Source organism: Schistocerca gregaria, chromosome 8, assembly GCF_023897955.1.
Source record: "Schistocerca gregaria isolate iqSchGreg1 chromosome 8, iqSchGreg1.2, whole genome shotgun sequence".
Classification (NCBI taxonomy): Eukaryota; Metazoa; Arthropoda; class Insecta; order Orthoptera; family Acrididae; genus Schistocerca; species Schistocerca gregaria.
This window is the reverse complement of record NC_064927.1, coordinates 120,374,632-120,391,768: the sequence shown is the minus strand read 5'-3', so window position 1 is coordinate 120,391,768 and position 17,137 is coordinate 120,374,632. Positions and strand designations below refer to the sequence as shown.

General features: G+C 44.6%; 1 protein-coding gene across 1 annotated transcript in view; it reads left to right on the top strand.

The window, feature by feature from the left end:
* The window catches only part of LOC126285070 (serine protease 55-like), a 103,882-nt gene extending 88,956 nt beyond the window's left edge, over window positions 1–14,926 (top strand). The window contains exon 5 of the mRNA XM_049984393.1: window positions 14,336–14,926. Coding sequence (XP_049840350.1) covers window positions 14,336–14,926 — 591 coding nt within the window. The remainder of the gene's footprint in view (window positions 1–14,335) is intronic.
* Window positions 14,927–17,137: the final 2,211 nt, after the last annotated feature.

Sequence of the window (17,137 nt, the reverse complement as noted above, 5' to 3'; positions counted from 1 at the left end):
TGCGTCTTTTAGCTTATATGTGTTCTTAAATAGTAATGTTTAAGGTTAATGGTTATAATTACACTACTGACCATTAAATTTGCTACACCACGAAGACGAAGTACTACAGACGCGAAATTTAACCGACAGGAAGAAGATGCTGTTATATGCAAATTATTAGTTTTTCAGAGCATTCACACAAGGTTGGCGCCGGTGGCGACACCTACAACGTGCCGGCATGAGGAAAGTTTCCAACCGATTTCTCATACACAAACAGCAGTTGACCGGCGTTGCCCGGTGAAACGTTGTTGTGATGCCTCGTGTAAGGCGGAGAAATGCGTACCATCACGTTTCCTACTTTGATAACGGTCGGATTGTGGCCTATCGCGATTTCGGTTTATCGTATCGCGACATTGCTGCTCGCGTTGGTCGGGATCCAATGACTGTTAGCAGAATATGGAATCGGTGGGTTCAGGAGGGTAATACGGAACGCCGTGCTGGATCCCAACAGCCTCGTATCAGTAGCAATCGACATGAAAGGCATCTTATCCGCATGGCTGTAGCGGATCGTACAGTCACGTCTCGATCCCTGAGTCAACAAATGGGGACGTCTGCAAGAGAACAACCATCTGCACGAACAGTTCGACGACGTTTACGGCAGCATGGACTATCAGCTCGGAGACCATGGCTGTGGTTACCCTTGACGCTGCATCACAGAAAGGAGCGCCTGCGATGCTGTACTCAATGACGAACCTGGCTGCACTGGGTGCACAACTAGCAAAACGTCATTTTTTCATCGCCATACTGGCGTATCACCCGGCGTGATTGTATGGCGTGCCATTGGTTACACGTCTCCGTCACCTCTTGTTCGCATTGACGGCACTTTGAGCAGTGGACGTTACATTTCTGACGTTTTACGAGCCGTAGCTCTACCCTGCAGCCGGCCAGAGTTCTCGGCACTACAGTCTGGAACCGCGCGACCGCTACGGTCGCAGGTTCTAATCCTGCGTGGGGCATGGATGTGTGTGATGCCCTTAGGTTAGTTAGGTTTAAGTAGTTCTAAGTCCTAGGGGACTGATGACCTCAGAAGTTCAGTCCCATAGTGCTCAGAGCATTTAAACCATTCTTTTCTATCCTTCATTCGATCCCTGCGAAACCCTACATATCATCAGAATAATGAACGACAACATGTTGCAGGTCCTGTACGGGCCTTTTTTGGATACAGAAAATGTTCGACTGCTGCCCTGGCCAGTACATTTTCCATATCTCTACCAATTGGAAACGTCTGGTTAATGGTGGCGTAGCAACTGGCTCGTCACAAAACGCCATTCACTACTCTTGATGAACTGTGGTATCGTGTTGAAGCTGCATGGGCAGCTGCACCTGTACACGACGTCCAGGATTTGTTTGACTCAATGCCTAGACGTATCGAGGCAGTTATTATGGCCAGAAGTGGTTGTTCTGAGTACTGATTTCTCAGGATCTATGCACCCATATTGCGTGAAAATGTAATCACATACCAGTTCTAGTATAATATATTTGTCCAATGAATACCCGTTTATCATCTGCATTTCTTCTTAGTGTAGCAATTGAAATGGCCAGTAGTGTATAAAATGTTTCACTTAGGTATCTGCTTAAAATTTATTCTGTTAAGAAAATTTAGGCTGTAGTCACTTAAACTGGAGCCCCTTTAGTAGTTTAAACCAGATCCATACTTTCTTATGTTAAAAGTCTGCTTGTGTTAGTACGCAGTCTCATTTTCTTGGATTTCTCTTGCAGACTGAGATGCACGAAACTGTTTATCATCTTGCAGATTGAAAGAGGGTAATGGGGAAGGTTGATCAAACAAAGTGAAGACCATCTAAAATCATTAAAACTATTGATGCAGTTGAGAAAAGAGAATGGGTTGGAAGAAGTCTAGTAAGCAGTTTAATGTTCCTAAAACAACACTTATGAGATTTCCCAAGAAGAGACCTGCAGTTTTTGGGTAAAGATCTTGAAGAAGTACTGTCTTGCTATGGGAGCCTCTTCTTTTTTTCTTACTCATATTGACTTGTGAAGAACGACCATACAATTAGCAGAGTTAAGTAACATCGCACACTCTTGAACACTCTTTCAGAAAATAAATTTCTGTGAAAAAGTGGGTTAGTCTTTTTCTTAAACGCCACAAAACTAAAGTGGTAGAAATAAAGCCTACAGCAGGTCTCTTGAGTTCATCAAAAGACACACAGAGAAATTCTATAACGTTAGTATATGAACATAGTATATTATATTTACTTTCAAATTACTTACGTTTGCTCTGACTTAATATTATTTTAATATTGTATAGTACCATTTCGATTATTTTTAAGCAGGGTGTCCGATTCTGGCAATAGTTTTTAGAGATTTTTTAACCTTTTTATAATAACTACTTATCATATTTTCTAAGTGTAAAATGTAAATGGCATATAACATGATAATGTGACTAATAAATGCATTAAAACATATTTTATTATTATTATTATTATTATTATTAAATTACGAACATAATTGGGTCTGGTTTGGACACTTTTCATTATTAAAGGTGTGATTTCAGGTGTTCGAAAGAGTTGTTGTTCCCATTTCCTCACAATATTTCGACAACTGATACAGCCATCTTCCTCAGCTGCTACGAGTTTCATTGTTATGTTAACTCGCTACCTGGACTCCAGCGAGACTGTGTTGTTGGTCTCAGGCCGCTAGTTATAGCAGTGTTCAATTCACGATGCCCACTATGCCCTTTGATGATCTTTTGTTTTTCAGATCCTGCGCTGATATTAACGGAAACGTAATTTCTCTCAGTAATTTCCAGCTCTGGTGGATTCGATGACCAGCAAGATCATAATAAATCGAGTGCCAGGCCTCTTGTTTAAATTGAAACCTCTGTTCCAGCTTATTAGGTTTCCTAATTTTTTTCATACACTCCTTAGCTGTGCTTCCCCAGAAAGTTGTCATTTGTACCATTATAATAGCAATAAAGATGTGAGAAACAGAATAATCGTGTACATAGGGTTTCAATTTAAACAAGGGTTGATGTCTGCCAGTTGTGGTGTAAAGAGAGTTCTGGGCCACTTTGTTTGTATGGGTTGCATACATTCAGTAGCAAGTACACAGTCAGTGGTAAATCATTCATCTCCTCTCCTCTCACCATATTGTTCTGCTAAGTGATTTCTGATCCCCTGGGGATAATCCATCCTTCTGAAAAAACCCCACTCCTCCTACTTACTCCACCTCCTCCCCTCCTCTGGAGAAAGGGACACTCTCCCCAGTTCAGTTCTGAACTTTTTCCCTCCATGGGAAAATCCCCATCCCTCCCTACTCATCGCTGACTTTCCTTTTCCTCTCCCACTCCCTGTTACCCATATGTGAATTGGTTGAAAACACTCAGTTCATGCTGAATGCTGGTGAGGAAGGATCTCATGACATGAAATCTCAAATTAGTATTAACTGACATAACAATAAAATATTCAGTTCAATTTGCATATTCTTTATTTAATCATTATGTCGAAGACATAATGTCAACTTGTGAACTGGAGGAAAAATACTTAGCACAAACTGTGTATTTTTCCTGCCAATTCACAAGTGTAGGAAGAGGAGAGGAAGTGGAGGAGGCGAGGGGGGAAGTGAGGGGTGTTGGGGAAGGGCGTTGCGATTTCCCAGGATGGGGAAAAGTGGCTCAGAAATGAACTGTAGAGTGCTGACAAAAAGGTGTGCCTTTTTCCAAAAGGGTGGGAGGGTCAGGGAGATCCTCTAAAAGACAAATTATCCCTAGAGGGTCTTAAATCAATTCCATAGTGTCATAAACCACTTAGTTCAAGGGGAGAGGGATAATTTTACTCTGAATGTATGCTTGAATGTATGCAACTCATACAAACAAAATGGCTCAGAACTATCTTTACCTCACTACTTGTGGCATTCAGTTTATTGTCATCTTGAGAGCCATTATATCCACTACAGCTGGAGAACGCAAGTGATCCCAAATGCTCGCAGATCCGAAGTTTTGCCTGCTCTTGAAGTGGTCAAGTACACACACCACCACTTTTCGAAATAGGTCAGTTGTGTGTAGTGGCGAAATTTTGAGTCAATTCAACTGTATGCAGAGAAAACACAATTTGAATCTACAGCATTTTTCCTCCCTTTTTAAGAGACTTAGAACTCTATATGACCGTTAAGGTATGGTTAGAAATGGGTGATAAAACACTCTTTTCCTGTAATGGGCCATTTGTCAAGTTATTTAAAGAGATACGAAAATCATTTTTATTCCTTATTACCAGTATAAAAAAGGCTTTTTTAGAACTTCAAACATGACAGGATCCATTTCTGTAATTTAAAATCGTATCCTGTGTCTACTGCATGTTTTTCACGTTTGTTGCTAGATCGGTGAGGCCTGTCTGTAGCATTCATTTTAATGTAGTATCAATAAATAACGCATATATGGATGTCCCGACTGTTATTTGAAACATGAAATGTAAATAACTGATACAAAAAGGTTGCCATCAGTAGTCAAAGACATCCTCAAGAAAAACATCCACTATCATAGAGCAGCTGTAAATTACTTTCAGTGGTAAAACACATGATACACTCCTGGAAATGGAAAAAAGAACACATTGACACCGGTGTGTCAGAACCACGATACTTGCTCCGGACACTGCGAGAGGGCTGTACAAGCAATGATCACAGGCACGGCACAGCGGACACACCAGGAACCGCGGTGTTGGCCGTCGAATGGCGCTAGCTGCGCAGCATTTGTGCACCGCCGCCGTCAGTGTCAGCCAGTTTGCCGTGGCATACGGAGCTCCATCGCAGTCTTTAACACTGGTAGCCTGCCGCGACAGCGTGGACGTGAACCGTATGTGCAGCTGACGGACTTTGAGCGAGGGCGTATAGTGGGCATACGGGAGACCGGGTGGACGTACCGCCGAATTGCTCAACACGTGGGGCGTGAGGTCTCCACAGTACATCGATGTTGTCGCCAGTGGTCGGCGGAAGGTGCACGTGCCCGTCGACCTGGGACCGGACCGCAGCGACGCACGGATGCACACCAAGACCTACGTAGTGCCGTAGGGGACCGCACCGCCACTTCCCAGCAAATTAGGGACACTGTTGCTCCTGGGGTATTGGCGTGGACCATTCGGAACCGTCTCCATGAAGCTGGGCTACGGTCCCGCACACCGTTAGGCCATCTTCCGCTCACGCCCCAACATCGTGCAGCCCGCCTCCAGTGGTGTCGCGACAGGCGTGAATGGAGGGACGAATGGAGACGTGTCGTCTTCACCGATGAAAGTCGCTTCTGCCTTGGTGCCAATGATGGTCGTATGGGTGTTTGGCGCCGTGCAGGTGAGCGCCACAATCAGGACTGCATACGACCGAGGCACACAGGGCCAACATCCGACATTATGGTGTGGGGACCGATCTCCTACACTGGCCGTACACCTCTGGTGATCGTCGAGGGGACACTGAATAGTGCACGGTACATCCAAACCGTCATCGAACCCATCGTTCTACCATTCCTAGACCGGCAACGGAACTTGCAGTTCCAACAGGACAATGCACGTCCGCATGTATCCCGTGCCACCCAACGTGCTCTAGAAGGTGTAAGTCAACTACCCTGGCCAGCAAGATCTCCGGATCTGTCCCCCATTGAGCATGTTTGGGACTGGATGAAGCGTCGTCTCACGCGGTCTGCACGTCACAGGACGAACGCTGGTCCAACTGAGGCGCCAGGTGGAAATGGCATGGCAAGCCGTTCCACAGGACCACATCCAGCATCTCTACGATCGTCTCCATGGGAGAATAGCAGCCTGCATTGCTGCGGAAGGTGATGTACGCTGTACTAGTGCCGACATTGTGCATGCTCTGTTGCCTGTGTCTATGTGCCTGTGGTTCTGTCAGTGTGATCATGTGATGTATCTGACCCCAGGAATGTGTCAATAAAGTTTCCCCTTCCTGGGACACGGTGTTCTTATTTCAATTTCCAGGAGCGTATTTATGTTAGAGTCGTTGATGAGAAGTATATATTCTTTTTCTACACTTAAAATAAACTTTTCCTTCAAGTCACTATGAAGTTCTTTCTATTTAAGGTTGAATACAAGCAAACTGAACTGTTTTTGTTTTGCTGATTTTTCTCTATATAAGAGTATGAACGTTTTCGGTAGTGGCGGTAAAATAGACATCTGGCCTGATAAATATATTTCTTAATTTTAGTAACATCTTGGCTGGAAAAATCGAGTCCACTGGAGGCAACTTCTTTACGAATTAGTTTTAAAGGGCCCTCACATAATTCAGTAAGAGCCTTCTGTTTTACGCTCCTTTAATTGTCTGTTTAGGTTACAAGTGGTTCTTCGACTGTGACTTCATTAGTTAACAGAATGTTGGTTGAAGAATCGTTAAGTAAATACGTGACTTACCTGGTTTTACTCTACACCACGGTACTCAACATCGTGTTTCTCTGTGTTTCAGAAATTTATTTCGCCAGCAACAGCCAACTTATGATCTCTTTCACTTGTCGTATGCTCCACAGCAACATTACAAGCAGTAGGAACTGGCACTAACAGCACAGCACAGTTCTCAGAGGAAGTGCTAATGATAACAGTGCTACCAAGAGTTCAGTGCAGACTTTTTCTAGTAGCACATAAGACACTCACACACAGGAGGTCTGTTTACGACATTCCTCATCGTTCGCAGTCGATGCGCGTGCTGAGATCTTGCTGAAACTTCTCTCTCGTAGATGGGAAAACGTGAATCTTTTCGCGCGCACTCCGTACCCACCTGGAAAACGCTGTGAGAATTTGCACTTCTCGGAACATCAGTGTTGGCTCTGAAAAAAGGGGCGTAGTGGGGTTTGAGAGCGGAACTAGGCTATAAATAGCGGAGTGTTCACAAGAATTGTTGAAAGTGCGGTTTGGGTGCAGGCAGCGAGTACACATAATAGTAAAACGCTCAGCACCTGAAGCAGACGGCTGTGTCGATAGTCAATAGCTTGGTAGAACACATTAATCATAGCGTCAGTGAATCATGCCAAGAAAACCTGAGAGACAAATTACTTTGTATTAAAATTGTTAATATCTGCAGCCATTTTCCTCAGTTGGTAACTGCAATTATGTTTTATGATATACATTATAAAAATTCTGTCTTTTGCAACTGAATTAATTTGTTTGTACCAAACACTTTTCGCCCGTACCTGCTAAGCATCTTATATAATTATACATGTTTTGCTATGAGATTTGTAGCGATTCTTTGGCAGGTTATTTAAATCTGCCCATTTCTATTGATAACTATACAATACATTTCTTTAGTTTCATTCATTTTTGTCCTATTTACGCATTCAGTTGTTGGTCTATATGTCAGTGGCAGTGCGTAGTATTGTTGTAATGTTGCACAACGGCAATAACTTTACACTTGATAAACCTGCTTTTTTTATACAGGGTGTAAATTTCAAGTTGACAAACCAGAACAACTCGAAAAATAAGCTTCACGCGAAAAAATGTGTAGAATCCAAAGTTGATTATTTTCGAGGGGGACATTTTCTGGTGTTAAAATTAGACCGCCACCCCAGCCCCCTGGCGGTGGGGCGGGAGGCAACTTTAAAATTTCAAATGGGCACCCCCATTTTTATTGCAGAATCAGATTCTACATAAAAACTACGTAAATTTTGACTTAAAATTTTGTTTTGATTCTTGGTAGCTGGCGCTGTAATTCAAGAAAATCCTTGTTCTCATTTTTTCGTGGAAAATGGTTACGCATAAATAAAAAATATTTATTTCCTTCGTACATTTTGATTCAGTAAAACAATGAGCTCTCGCGTGACATCACTGGTCAGAAATGGCGGTGGTTTTGGGTCAGTGGAATGCATGCTACACGGCGTCTGGCTCGGAGATGTCCTTGAGGTAGCCGAGCTGTAACAGTTGGCCGTCTCACTGAGGTACGAACTGCTGCTCAGATTGCTGCTGCAGGTGGCAGTACGATGCACCAGAGCCATTCGCCGAAAATGACGGTCTTCTCTCTCGGTAATTCCACGTGGATACCTGCGGCCCGGTCTTCTACAGATCGTGGATTATTCTCGTGACGACCATTCCCACCAAACACGTACAATGGCTACATTCCTGCCAAATCTTGCTGCAGCATCGCGGGAGGAACATTCGGCTTCTCGCAGCCCTATTACATGACCCCGTGGTGATAATGGTGTCTCAGTCGCTTTAAACGCATCCTTGGTTAACACGCCTACCATCTTTCACTTACGACGCACAACTTCTACATCTACATCTACATGGTTACTCTGTAATTCACATTTAAGTGCTTGGCAGAGGGTTCATCGAACCATAATCGTACTGTCTCTCTAGCATTCCACTCCCGAACAGCGAGCGGGAAAAACGAACACCTAAACCTTTCTGTTCGAGCTCTGATTTCTCTTATTTTATTTTGACCATCATTCCTACCTATGTAGGTTGGGCTCAACAAAATATTTTCGCATTCAGAAGAGAAAGGTGGTGACTAAAATTTCGTAAATAGATCTCGCCGCGACAAAAAACGTCTTTGCTTTAATGACTTCCATCCCAACTCGTGTATCATATCTGCCACACTCTCTCCCCTATTACATGATAATACAAAACGAGCTGCCCTTTTTTGCACCCTTTCGATGACCTCCGTCAATCCCACCTGGTAAGGATCCCACACCGCGCAGCAATATTCTAACAGAGGACGAACGAGTGCGGTGTAAGCTGTCGCTTTAGTGGACTTGTTGCATCTAAGTGTCCTGCCAATGAAACGCAACCTTTGGTTCGCCCTCCCCACAATATTATCTATATGGTCTTTCCAACTGAAGTTGTTCGTAATTTTAACACCCAGGTACTTAGTTGAATTGACAGCCTTGAGAATTGTACTATTTATCGAGTAATCGAATTACAACGGATTTCTTTTGAAACTCGTGTGGATCACCTCACACTTTTCGTTATTTAGCGTCAACTGCCACCTGCCACACCATACAGCAATCTTTTCTAAATCTCTTTGCAACTGATACTGGTCTTCGTATGACCTTACTAGACGGTAAATTACAGCAGCATCCGCGAACAACCTAAGAGAACTGCTCAGATTGTCACCCAGGTCATTTATATAGATCAGGAACAGCAGAGGTCCCAGGACGCTTCCCTGGGGAACACCTGATATCACTTCAGTTTTACTCGATGATTTGCCGTCTATTACTACTGACTGCGACCTTCCTGAGAGGCAATCACGAATCCAGTCGCACAACTGAGACGATACCCCGTAGGCCCGCAGCTTGATTAGAAGTCACTTGTGAGGAACGGTGTCAAAAGCTTTCCGTAAATCTAGAAATACGGAATCAACTTTAGATCCCCTGTCGATAGCGGTCATTACTTCATGCGAATAAAGAGCTAGCTGCGTTGCACAAGAACGATGTTTCTGAAACCATGCTGATTGCGTATCAATAGATCGTTCCCTTCGAGATGATTCATAATGTTTGAATACAGTATATGCTCCAAAACCCTACTGCAAACCGACGTCAATGATATAGGTCTGTAGTTCGATGGATTACTCCTACTACCCTTCTTGAACACTGGTGCGACCTCCACAATTTTCCAATCTATAGGTACAGATCTATCGGTGAGCGAGCGGTTGTATATGATTGCTAAGTAGGGAGTTATTGTATCAGCGTAATCTGAAAGGAACCTAATCGGTATACAATCTGGACCTGAAGACTTGCCCGTATCAAGCGATTTGAGTTGCTTCGCAACCCCTAAGGTATCTACTTCTAAGAAACTCATGCTAGCAGCTGTTCGTGTTTCAAATTCTGGAATATTCCATTCGTCTTCCCTACTGAAGGAATTTCGGGAAACTGCCTTCAATAAGTCCGCTTTAGCGGCACAGTCGTCGGTAACAGTACCATCGGCACTGCGCAGTGAAGGTATTGACTGCGTCTTGGCGTTTGTGTACTTTACATACGACCAGAATTTCTTCGGATTTTCTACCAAATTTCGAGGCAATGTTTCGTTGTGGAACCTGTTAAAGGAATCTCGCATTGAAGTCCGTGCCTAATTTCCCGCGTCTGTAAATGTTAGCCAGTCTTCGGGATTTCGCGTTCTTCTGAACTTCGCATGCTTTTTCCGTTGCCCTTGCAACAGCGTTCGGACCTGTTTTGTGTACCATGGGGGATCAGTTCCATCTCTTACCAATTTATGAGGTATGAATCTCTCAATTGCTGTTGCTGTCTTTGAATTTGAGTCACATCTTGTCTACATTTGCATAGTCAATTCGGAAGGAATGGAGATTGTCTCTTAGGAAGGCTTCTAGAGACACTTTATCCGCTTTTTAAATAAAATTATTTTGCGTTTGTTTCTGGTGGATTTGGAGGAAACGGTATTGAGCCTAGCTACAACGACCTTGTGATCACTAATCCCTGTATCAGCCATGATGCTCTCTATTAGCTCGGAATTGTTTGTGGCTAAGAGGTCAAGTGTGTTTTAGCAACCATTTACAATTCGCGTGGGTTCGTGGACTAACTTCTTCTTTGTTCTGCGATTTTTTTCTCATTGTAGTTTTCTGGGTTTGGGAAGCCTAATATATACCACGAAATACGTAGCAATCGACTGCTTTTGGTCGTCCAGCATCCTGTTGTCTTGTAACGGGCCCAACAAACGTTGCTGGACTCGGAGAAAATTCAGGAGGGTTGCATTACTACGGCAACTCCCTGGCGGGAAGTGCGGCCGGTTGCGCTTCGAGCGGGTACCATTAGAGGCCAGTCCGTAGGAGCAGTTAACATGCTTGCCATTGACATCACAGGGTGTTGCAGTCGGCGTGCAAACTCCCTGACTAGAAATTGTACCGAATGTGCAGCTAGGTAGCACCACCGTATGGAGAACAATTCTTCCAGATTTTTCTTCTAATTCGTTACCAAAGTCGCTGAGATACTCCATTCCACTGCCCACAACATTACCAATACTGATGTATCAACAGGAGCACGAGTCTCACTTGGCATGTCATGTTTGTAAACACAGAGAGATAACCGGTTGCATAACGACCAAGGTCAACGCTCACATACAGTATTTCGCATGTGGCTGATAGAATAGGCTCATTAACCATTTTTTTTGTTGGTAAGGAAAAGGAAAGGGAAAGAATTGATACGGATAACTATGCAGGTGCACAAGTCGTCCAACAATCTTTTGTCGTGGATCTCTTAACTTTACCCTCAGCAATAATTGCACGTGGCTGCACCCTTCAGGATGGTACCGGTTGGGCAACCGTAGCCCTCGTCCGTGGACCTTAAATTGATGAAGTTCCAGGACTAGAATGTTTTAACAGCCGTGACGTCATCGCTTATCGGACATTTCACATCGCAGAGGTCTACAATAGAGATATGGGTAAATCATATTACCTGTCGTCGATGCTGTTTGTACTCAGGACCAGGAATCATCCTAAAATAAATGAATCTGAATCTGTGTCAGTGTGGGTTAAAGGTGCGGACAACTGCAAAAAAAATTTAAACTCGTTGGTGATCTCACCCATTATTATAGAAAATAAATAAATTCTTTCCCTTCCTTTCTCCTTACCAAAAAATAACATATCAAACAAAGAAAAATAATTAAAGAGCCTATTCTATCAGCCAAATGCGAGATACTCTCTGTGAGCGTTGACCTTGGTCGTTACGCAACCGCTTACCTCTCTGTGTGTACAAACATGACAAGCCAAATGAGACGCGTGCTGCTAGATTTTCTACAGTACGCGTCCAGGATATCCACTCTTCGGACTTAAAAAATTTCTGATCGCTAGCGTCAGCCGAGAACCGCCAAGCGTACATCGAAAACAGGGGTTCAAGGATGCAAGAGTTTTGCCTATATAAGTAATGAATCTGGTAAGAAGGCGTCAGTCTTCGTGCAGCCGCTAGAGCAACAGCAATACGAACAGTAACCATTTTGTTTCATTTACAAATTTGTTTAAAGGTAGAAATGCACAGGAAATGTTTCTCATCAAGCTAACTGCATTTTATATTTCTGTCATTTGTAAATAGAGCTTAGTTTTAACGTTAACATTGTGACATTTGGGAAAGTGGGTAGAATGTTGCGATTGTCATTACTGCCATAATGATTGTGTTTATTATGGGCATGACTATTACATCTAAGAACCTTGTGGTTGTGATCCTTTTGGGATGCTAAGTGTTTTGGCTCTTGATATCGCAGTGTTCTAAACGTTTTCAACGAGGGATATTCGGAAAATGAAGTCCGACTGGTCGCGAAAAGGAAACCACCACGAAAATCAACTTTTAGCTACTTCTCTACTTAGTCGCCGCTCCGACTTAGTGTTCCGCCAACTTTGCAGTCCTCTCTTCATAGAAGGCAGCCCCCTGTGCTTTCCGCCAATGTTTTACGCTGGTCTACAGCTCGTTGTCTGTGCCAGAATGTTGTCTTCATAGCTAGCGGCTCATCTGAGGAGACATGAAACTTAGTAGGAGCCAATTTCGGGCTGTATTGTGGGTGATGAAACACTTCCCCAAAACCGCCGCAGGAGCATTTTCATTGCTGCTGCAGAGTGCGGCCGAGAATTGTTATTGGGGCGTCACGACGTCAGACAAACTCTCTCTCTCTCTCCCGTGCTCGTACTTCGCGGGAGTCACTATTTTCTAGGCATCTTTGTGTGGTCACTGTGCGCTCAGAACTGAACAGAGTGGCGCGACGTGATCTGTAGGCATAAGAGAGATGCTGCTCACCGCATCTGTGCAAAGCTTCATCGGATGGTTTCCGCTATGGTTTCCGTTTCACGCCTTTTCGGACCTTACATTCTAAATAGCCCTCGTATATCTTAAAGGAAGCGCGTTCTGTTGATACGTTTTTGAAGGTGAAACTACGTCGTGAACATCTTGCATCTACCTAGCACATGAATTTAGGTTACTGTCTGGTGCTGTTAGTGTAACGGAGTTTATAATAACCAACAACATAGAGTAGACGTTCACAGAGTGCTCGAAACTGCTGAAGCTAGATCTCGGTCTTCTCATTACGTAGGTCGAAGCAGAAAGCTAAAAAAACAGGACGACAAATTTTCAATACAAGTGAAATACGAATAATGTATGATTTGTCTCTTATTTCGAATCTTTTAAATGGCGAATGTATTTCAGTTCTACTAGGAGTTTAGCTTATTGTATAACGATATTAGTTTTCTTAGATAGCCGGCCACTGTCGCCGAGCGTTTCTACGCGCTTCAGTTTGGAACCACGCTGCTGTTACGGTCGCAGGTTCGAATCCTACCTAGGGCGTGGATACGTGTGATGCCGGTAGGTTAAGGTAGTTCTAAGTCTAAGTGACTGATGACCTCAGTCGTTAAGTCCCATAACGCTTAGAGCCATTTGAACCATTTAAGTTCCGATCGGGCTCGAAATGGAAACCACAGTGAAAACCAGAAACGTTTTATTTGCAAAAGTTCTGGGACTCAACGGAACTTCCTGACTTCAAAGGGTGCGCTCTTTTCTGTCAGCAAACAAGAACGGTCAGAGGCATCCTGTACGTGCTTAGGCCCTTGAGAAGCTTAGGGAAAGAGCCCTGTGTTCTGAAACGACCAGCACCCCCAGGCACGATGCTCACTCGCCAGAGCTGTATCAGGTACAATTTTGCAAAAAAGCTAAACATTTGCTTGGAAAAATATACGAGGCTTGCCCAGAAAGTAAGTTCCGATCGCAGGCCCTGTGGCCGAACGGTTCTAGGCGCTTGCTGCTGCCGTCGCATGTACGAATCCTGCCTCGGGCATGGATGTGTGTGATGTCCTTACGTTAGTTAGGTTTAAGTAGTTCTAAGTCTAGGGGACTGATGACCTCAGATGTTAAGTCGCATAGTGCTTAGAGCCATTTGAACCATTTTCTTAAATACTCGACAATTCGTAGCATGTTCTTCCCCACAGATATTTTTCTGCCATAGATATGTGACTAACTTTTAGCAGGATCGTAAATTGGATTTTAAAATGGAATTTTGTAACCTTCATACACCATGAATTGCAGGAATGTTCACATCGTAACGAATATAAGGAAGCTAGCCGCCTAGATAAGGAATTTTGCACAACTGTAAGCGTCTCACATAACTTTTTTTATTTGGCCCGTTATATTTTATGGTAAACGATGAATTTCTATTTTGTGGTATTTTCGTAAGATGTTATGAAATTACTCCAATGACGCCATTCACAGAGGACGACACGGCAGTTAGTGTGAACCTACACAACTGTAGACGAAGTTTGACAAACAAAAACGATAGATGCTCATTGATGTCAGCAAACATCGGAAACCCTTCGACTCTGGACTTGTGAGGAACGGAGAGAGATTCGTGTTGTTGTTCGTTATTTGGGTCAGGGCCGGCAGCAGCGGGTCGGCGTACGGCAGAAGCCTGCAGGAGTTGTCCGGCGCGTAAGCCGGCGCGAGGCCGCCGAGTTCAATCAGACGCGGCCGGCAGCACCCCCAGCCAGCGCCCCTTCTTTTTATACTTTTTCCCCCTCCTTTTCTCCTCCCCCTCCTTCCGCCGGGAAGACCTTGCGGGTCGCGTCCAGTATCCCCATCCTGCCCCCCACCCCCCCACCCCCTCCACCCCCGCCCACGCCGGCGCTATCAGCCGCAGCCAGCGTCTTATTACCGCAGAAGACGGCGGCGATCCCGATGAAATACGGCCACCGCCGGGGATGGGAAAATACTAAAAAATACTGCCGGGCCCCGGGGGGTGGCGTGGGGGGCAATATGGAGATAACAAGCCGCCACCAGACGGCCCGCCATCTTCTTTTAGTGCCGCCGCGCCGGAGCCAAGATGGCGGCGCCCGGCGGGGACATAAGGCGGGGCTGCGCCGCCCCCGCACGCCTCCGCCGCCCCCGCGGGCGAACCGTTCGCCGCGCTTTACGAGCGCCGACGTCTTAAAAAGAGCATCAGCGGCGGGCGCGCGGTTTCCGAGATAGCGGCCGGGCCGAATCTGTTTCCGCAGTAACGGAGCACCGATTGCCGGGAGATGTAAGTCAAGCCGCCGCCTGCACGCCCTCTGTTCCGCCTCTTCCTCCCCCGGCCGCCCCCGCCGCCCCCCAGAGCCGGCAGTTATGCTAATGCGCGCGCCCCCTAGCCCGGGGCACGATTAGCGATCCGACCTCCGCCGCGCGCCAGACAAACGGCGCTCGCTGCTTTCCTTCCCCTCCCCACTAAATATCGCGGCCGCCAGTATTGTTTCCTTTAATCCGACGGCGCGGGAGCCGCCGCCTTTCTCCAGGCGGGCCTCACACTCTGCCTGCCGGAGCCAGGAAGAAATACTCCCCCGCGTCCTTGCTGTGGTCCTACCGTACACCGCAAAGCCCAATTGTCATGCAGATAATACAAAACTGTGACTACCGAAGGAACGGATGATCTTAAAACTTACCCCTACGTCATTGAAAGACATCCTGATCCATATCCTCAATTAGTGGGGGTCCAGGCTTTCAGGGTGGGTGGTACTCGATATAAGAACATTTTCATCGCGTTTTACAAAATTTTGAGAAGGTTTTTGGAAACTAATTGTTATCGTGTGGTTTTGTTGCAGCGAAGTTACTTTCCTGATTTGTACACTGAGATGATAAAAGTCATGGGATATCTCCTAATATCGCGTCGGACTTCCTTTTGCCCATCGTAGCTCAGCAATTCGACGTGGCATGGACTCAACAAGTAGTTGGAAGTCCCCTGCAAAAATACCTCTAGAGCCGTCCCACGTCACTGATTTTCTGAATCGGTCATCTTAAAATTTTTTTGGTACTGAAAGTGTATTATTTTCTCACAAAGAAAACAGATTTGGCCTTGTAATTCTCCAAATATATGCTATATAAATTTTAACAATGATGTTGTTGTGATCTTCAGTCCTGAGACTGGTTTGATGCAGCTCTCCATGCTAATCTATCCTCTGCAAACTCCCTCATCTCCCAGTACCTACTGCAACCTACATAGTTCTGAATCTGCTTAGTGTATTCATCTCTTGGTCTTCCTCTACGATTTTTACCCTCCACGCTGCCCTCCAATGCTAAATTTGTGATCCCTTGATGCCTCAGGACATGTCCTACCAACCGATCCCTTCTTCTAGTCAAGTTGTGCCACAAGCTTCTCTTCTCCCCATTCCTATTCAATACCTCCTCATTAGTTACGTGATCTACCCACCTAATCTTCAACATTCTTCTGTAGCACCACATTTCGAAAGCTTCTATTCTCTTCTTAGCCAAACTATTTATCGTCCACGTTTCACTTCCATACATGTCTACACTCCATACAAATAGTTTCAGAAACGACTTCCTGACACTTAAATCTATACTCGATGTCAACAAATTTCTCCTCTTCAGAAACGCTTTCCTTGCCATTGCCAGTCTACATTTTATATCCTCTCTAATTCGACCATCATCAGTTATTTTGCTCCCCAAATAGCAAAACACCTTTACTGCTTTAAGTGTCTCATTTCCTAATCTAATTCCCTCAGCATCACCCGACTTAATTCGACTACATTCCATTATCCTCGTTTTGCTTTTGTTGATGTTCATCTTATATCCTCCTTACAAGACACTGTCCCTCTGACAGAATTACAATGTCATCGACGAACCCCAAAGTTTTTATTTCTTCTCCCTACTCAGAACTTTTCATTTGTTTTCTTTACTGCTTGCTCAATATACAGATTGAATAACATCGGGGAGAGGCTACAACCCTGTCTCACTCCCTTCCCAACCGCTGCTTCCCTTTCATGCCCTCGACTGTTATAACTGCCATCTGCTTTCTGTACAAATTGTAAATAGCCTTTTGCTCCCTGTATTTTACCCCTGCCATCTTTAGAACTTGAAAGAAAGTATTCCAGTCAACATTGTCAAAAGCTTTCTCTAAGTCTACAAATGCTAGAAACGTAGGTTTGCCTTTCCTTAATCTTTCTTCTAAGATAAGTCGTAAGGTCAGTATTGCCTCACGTTTTCCAGTGTTTCTACGGAATCCAAACAGATCTTCCCCGAGGTCGGCTTCTACTAGATTTTCCATTCGTCTGTAAAGAATTCGTGTTAGTATTTTGCAGCTGTGACTTATTAAACTGATTGTTCGGTAATTTTCACATCTGTCAACACCTGCTTTCTTTGGGATTGGAATTATTATATTCTTCTTGAAGTCTGCGGGTATTTCGCCTG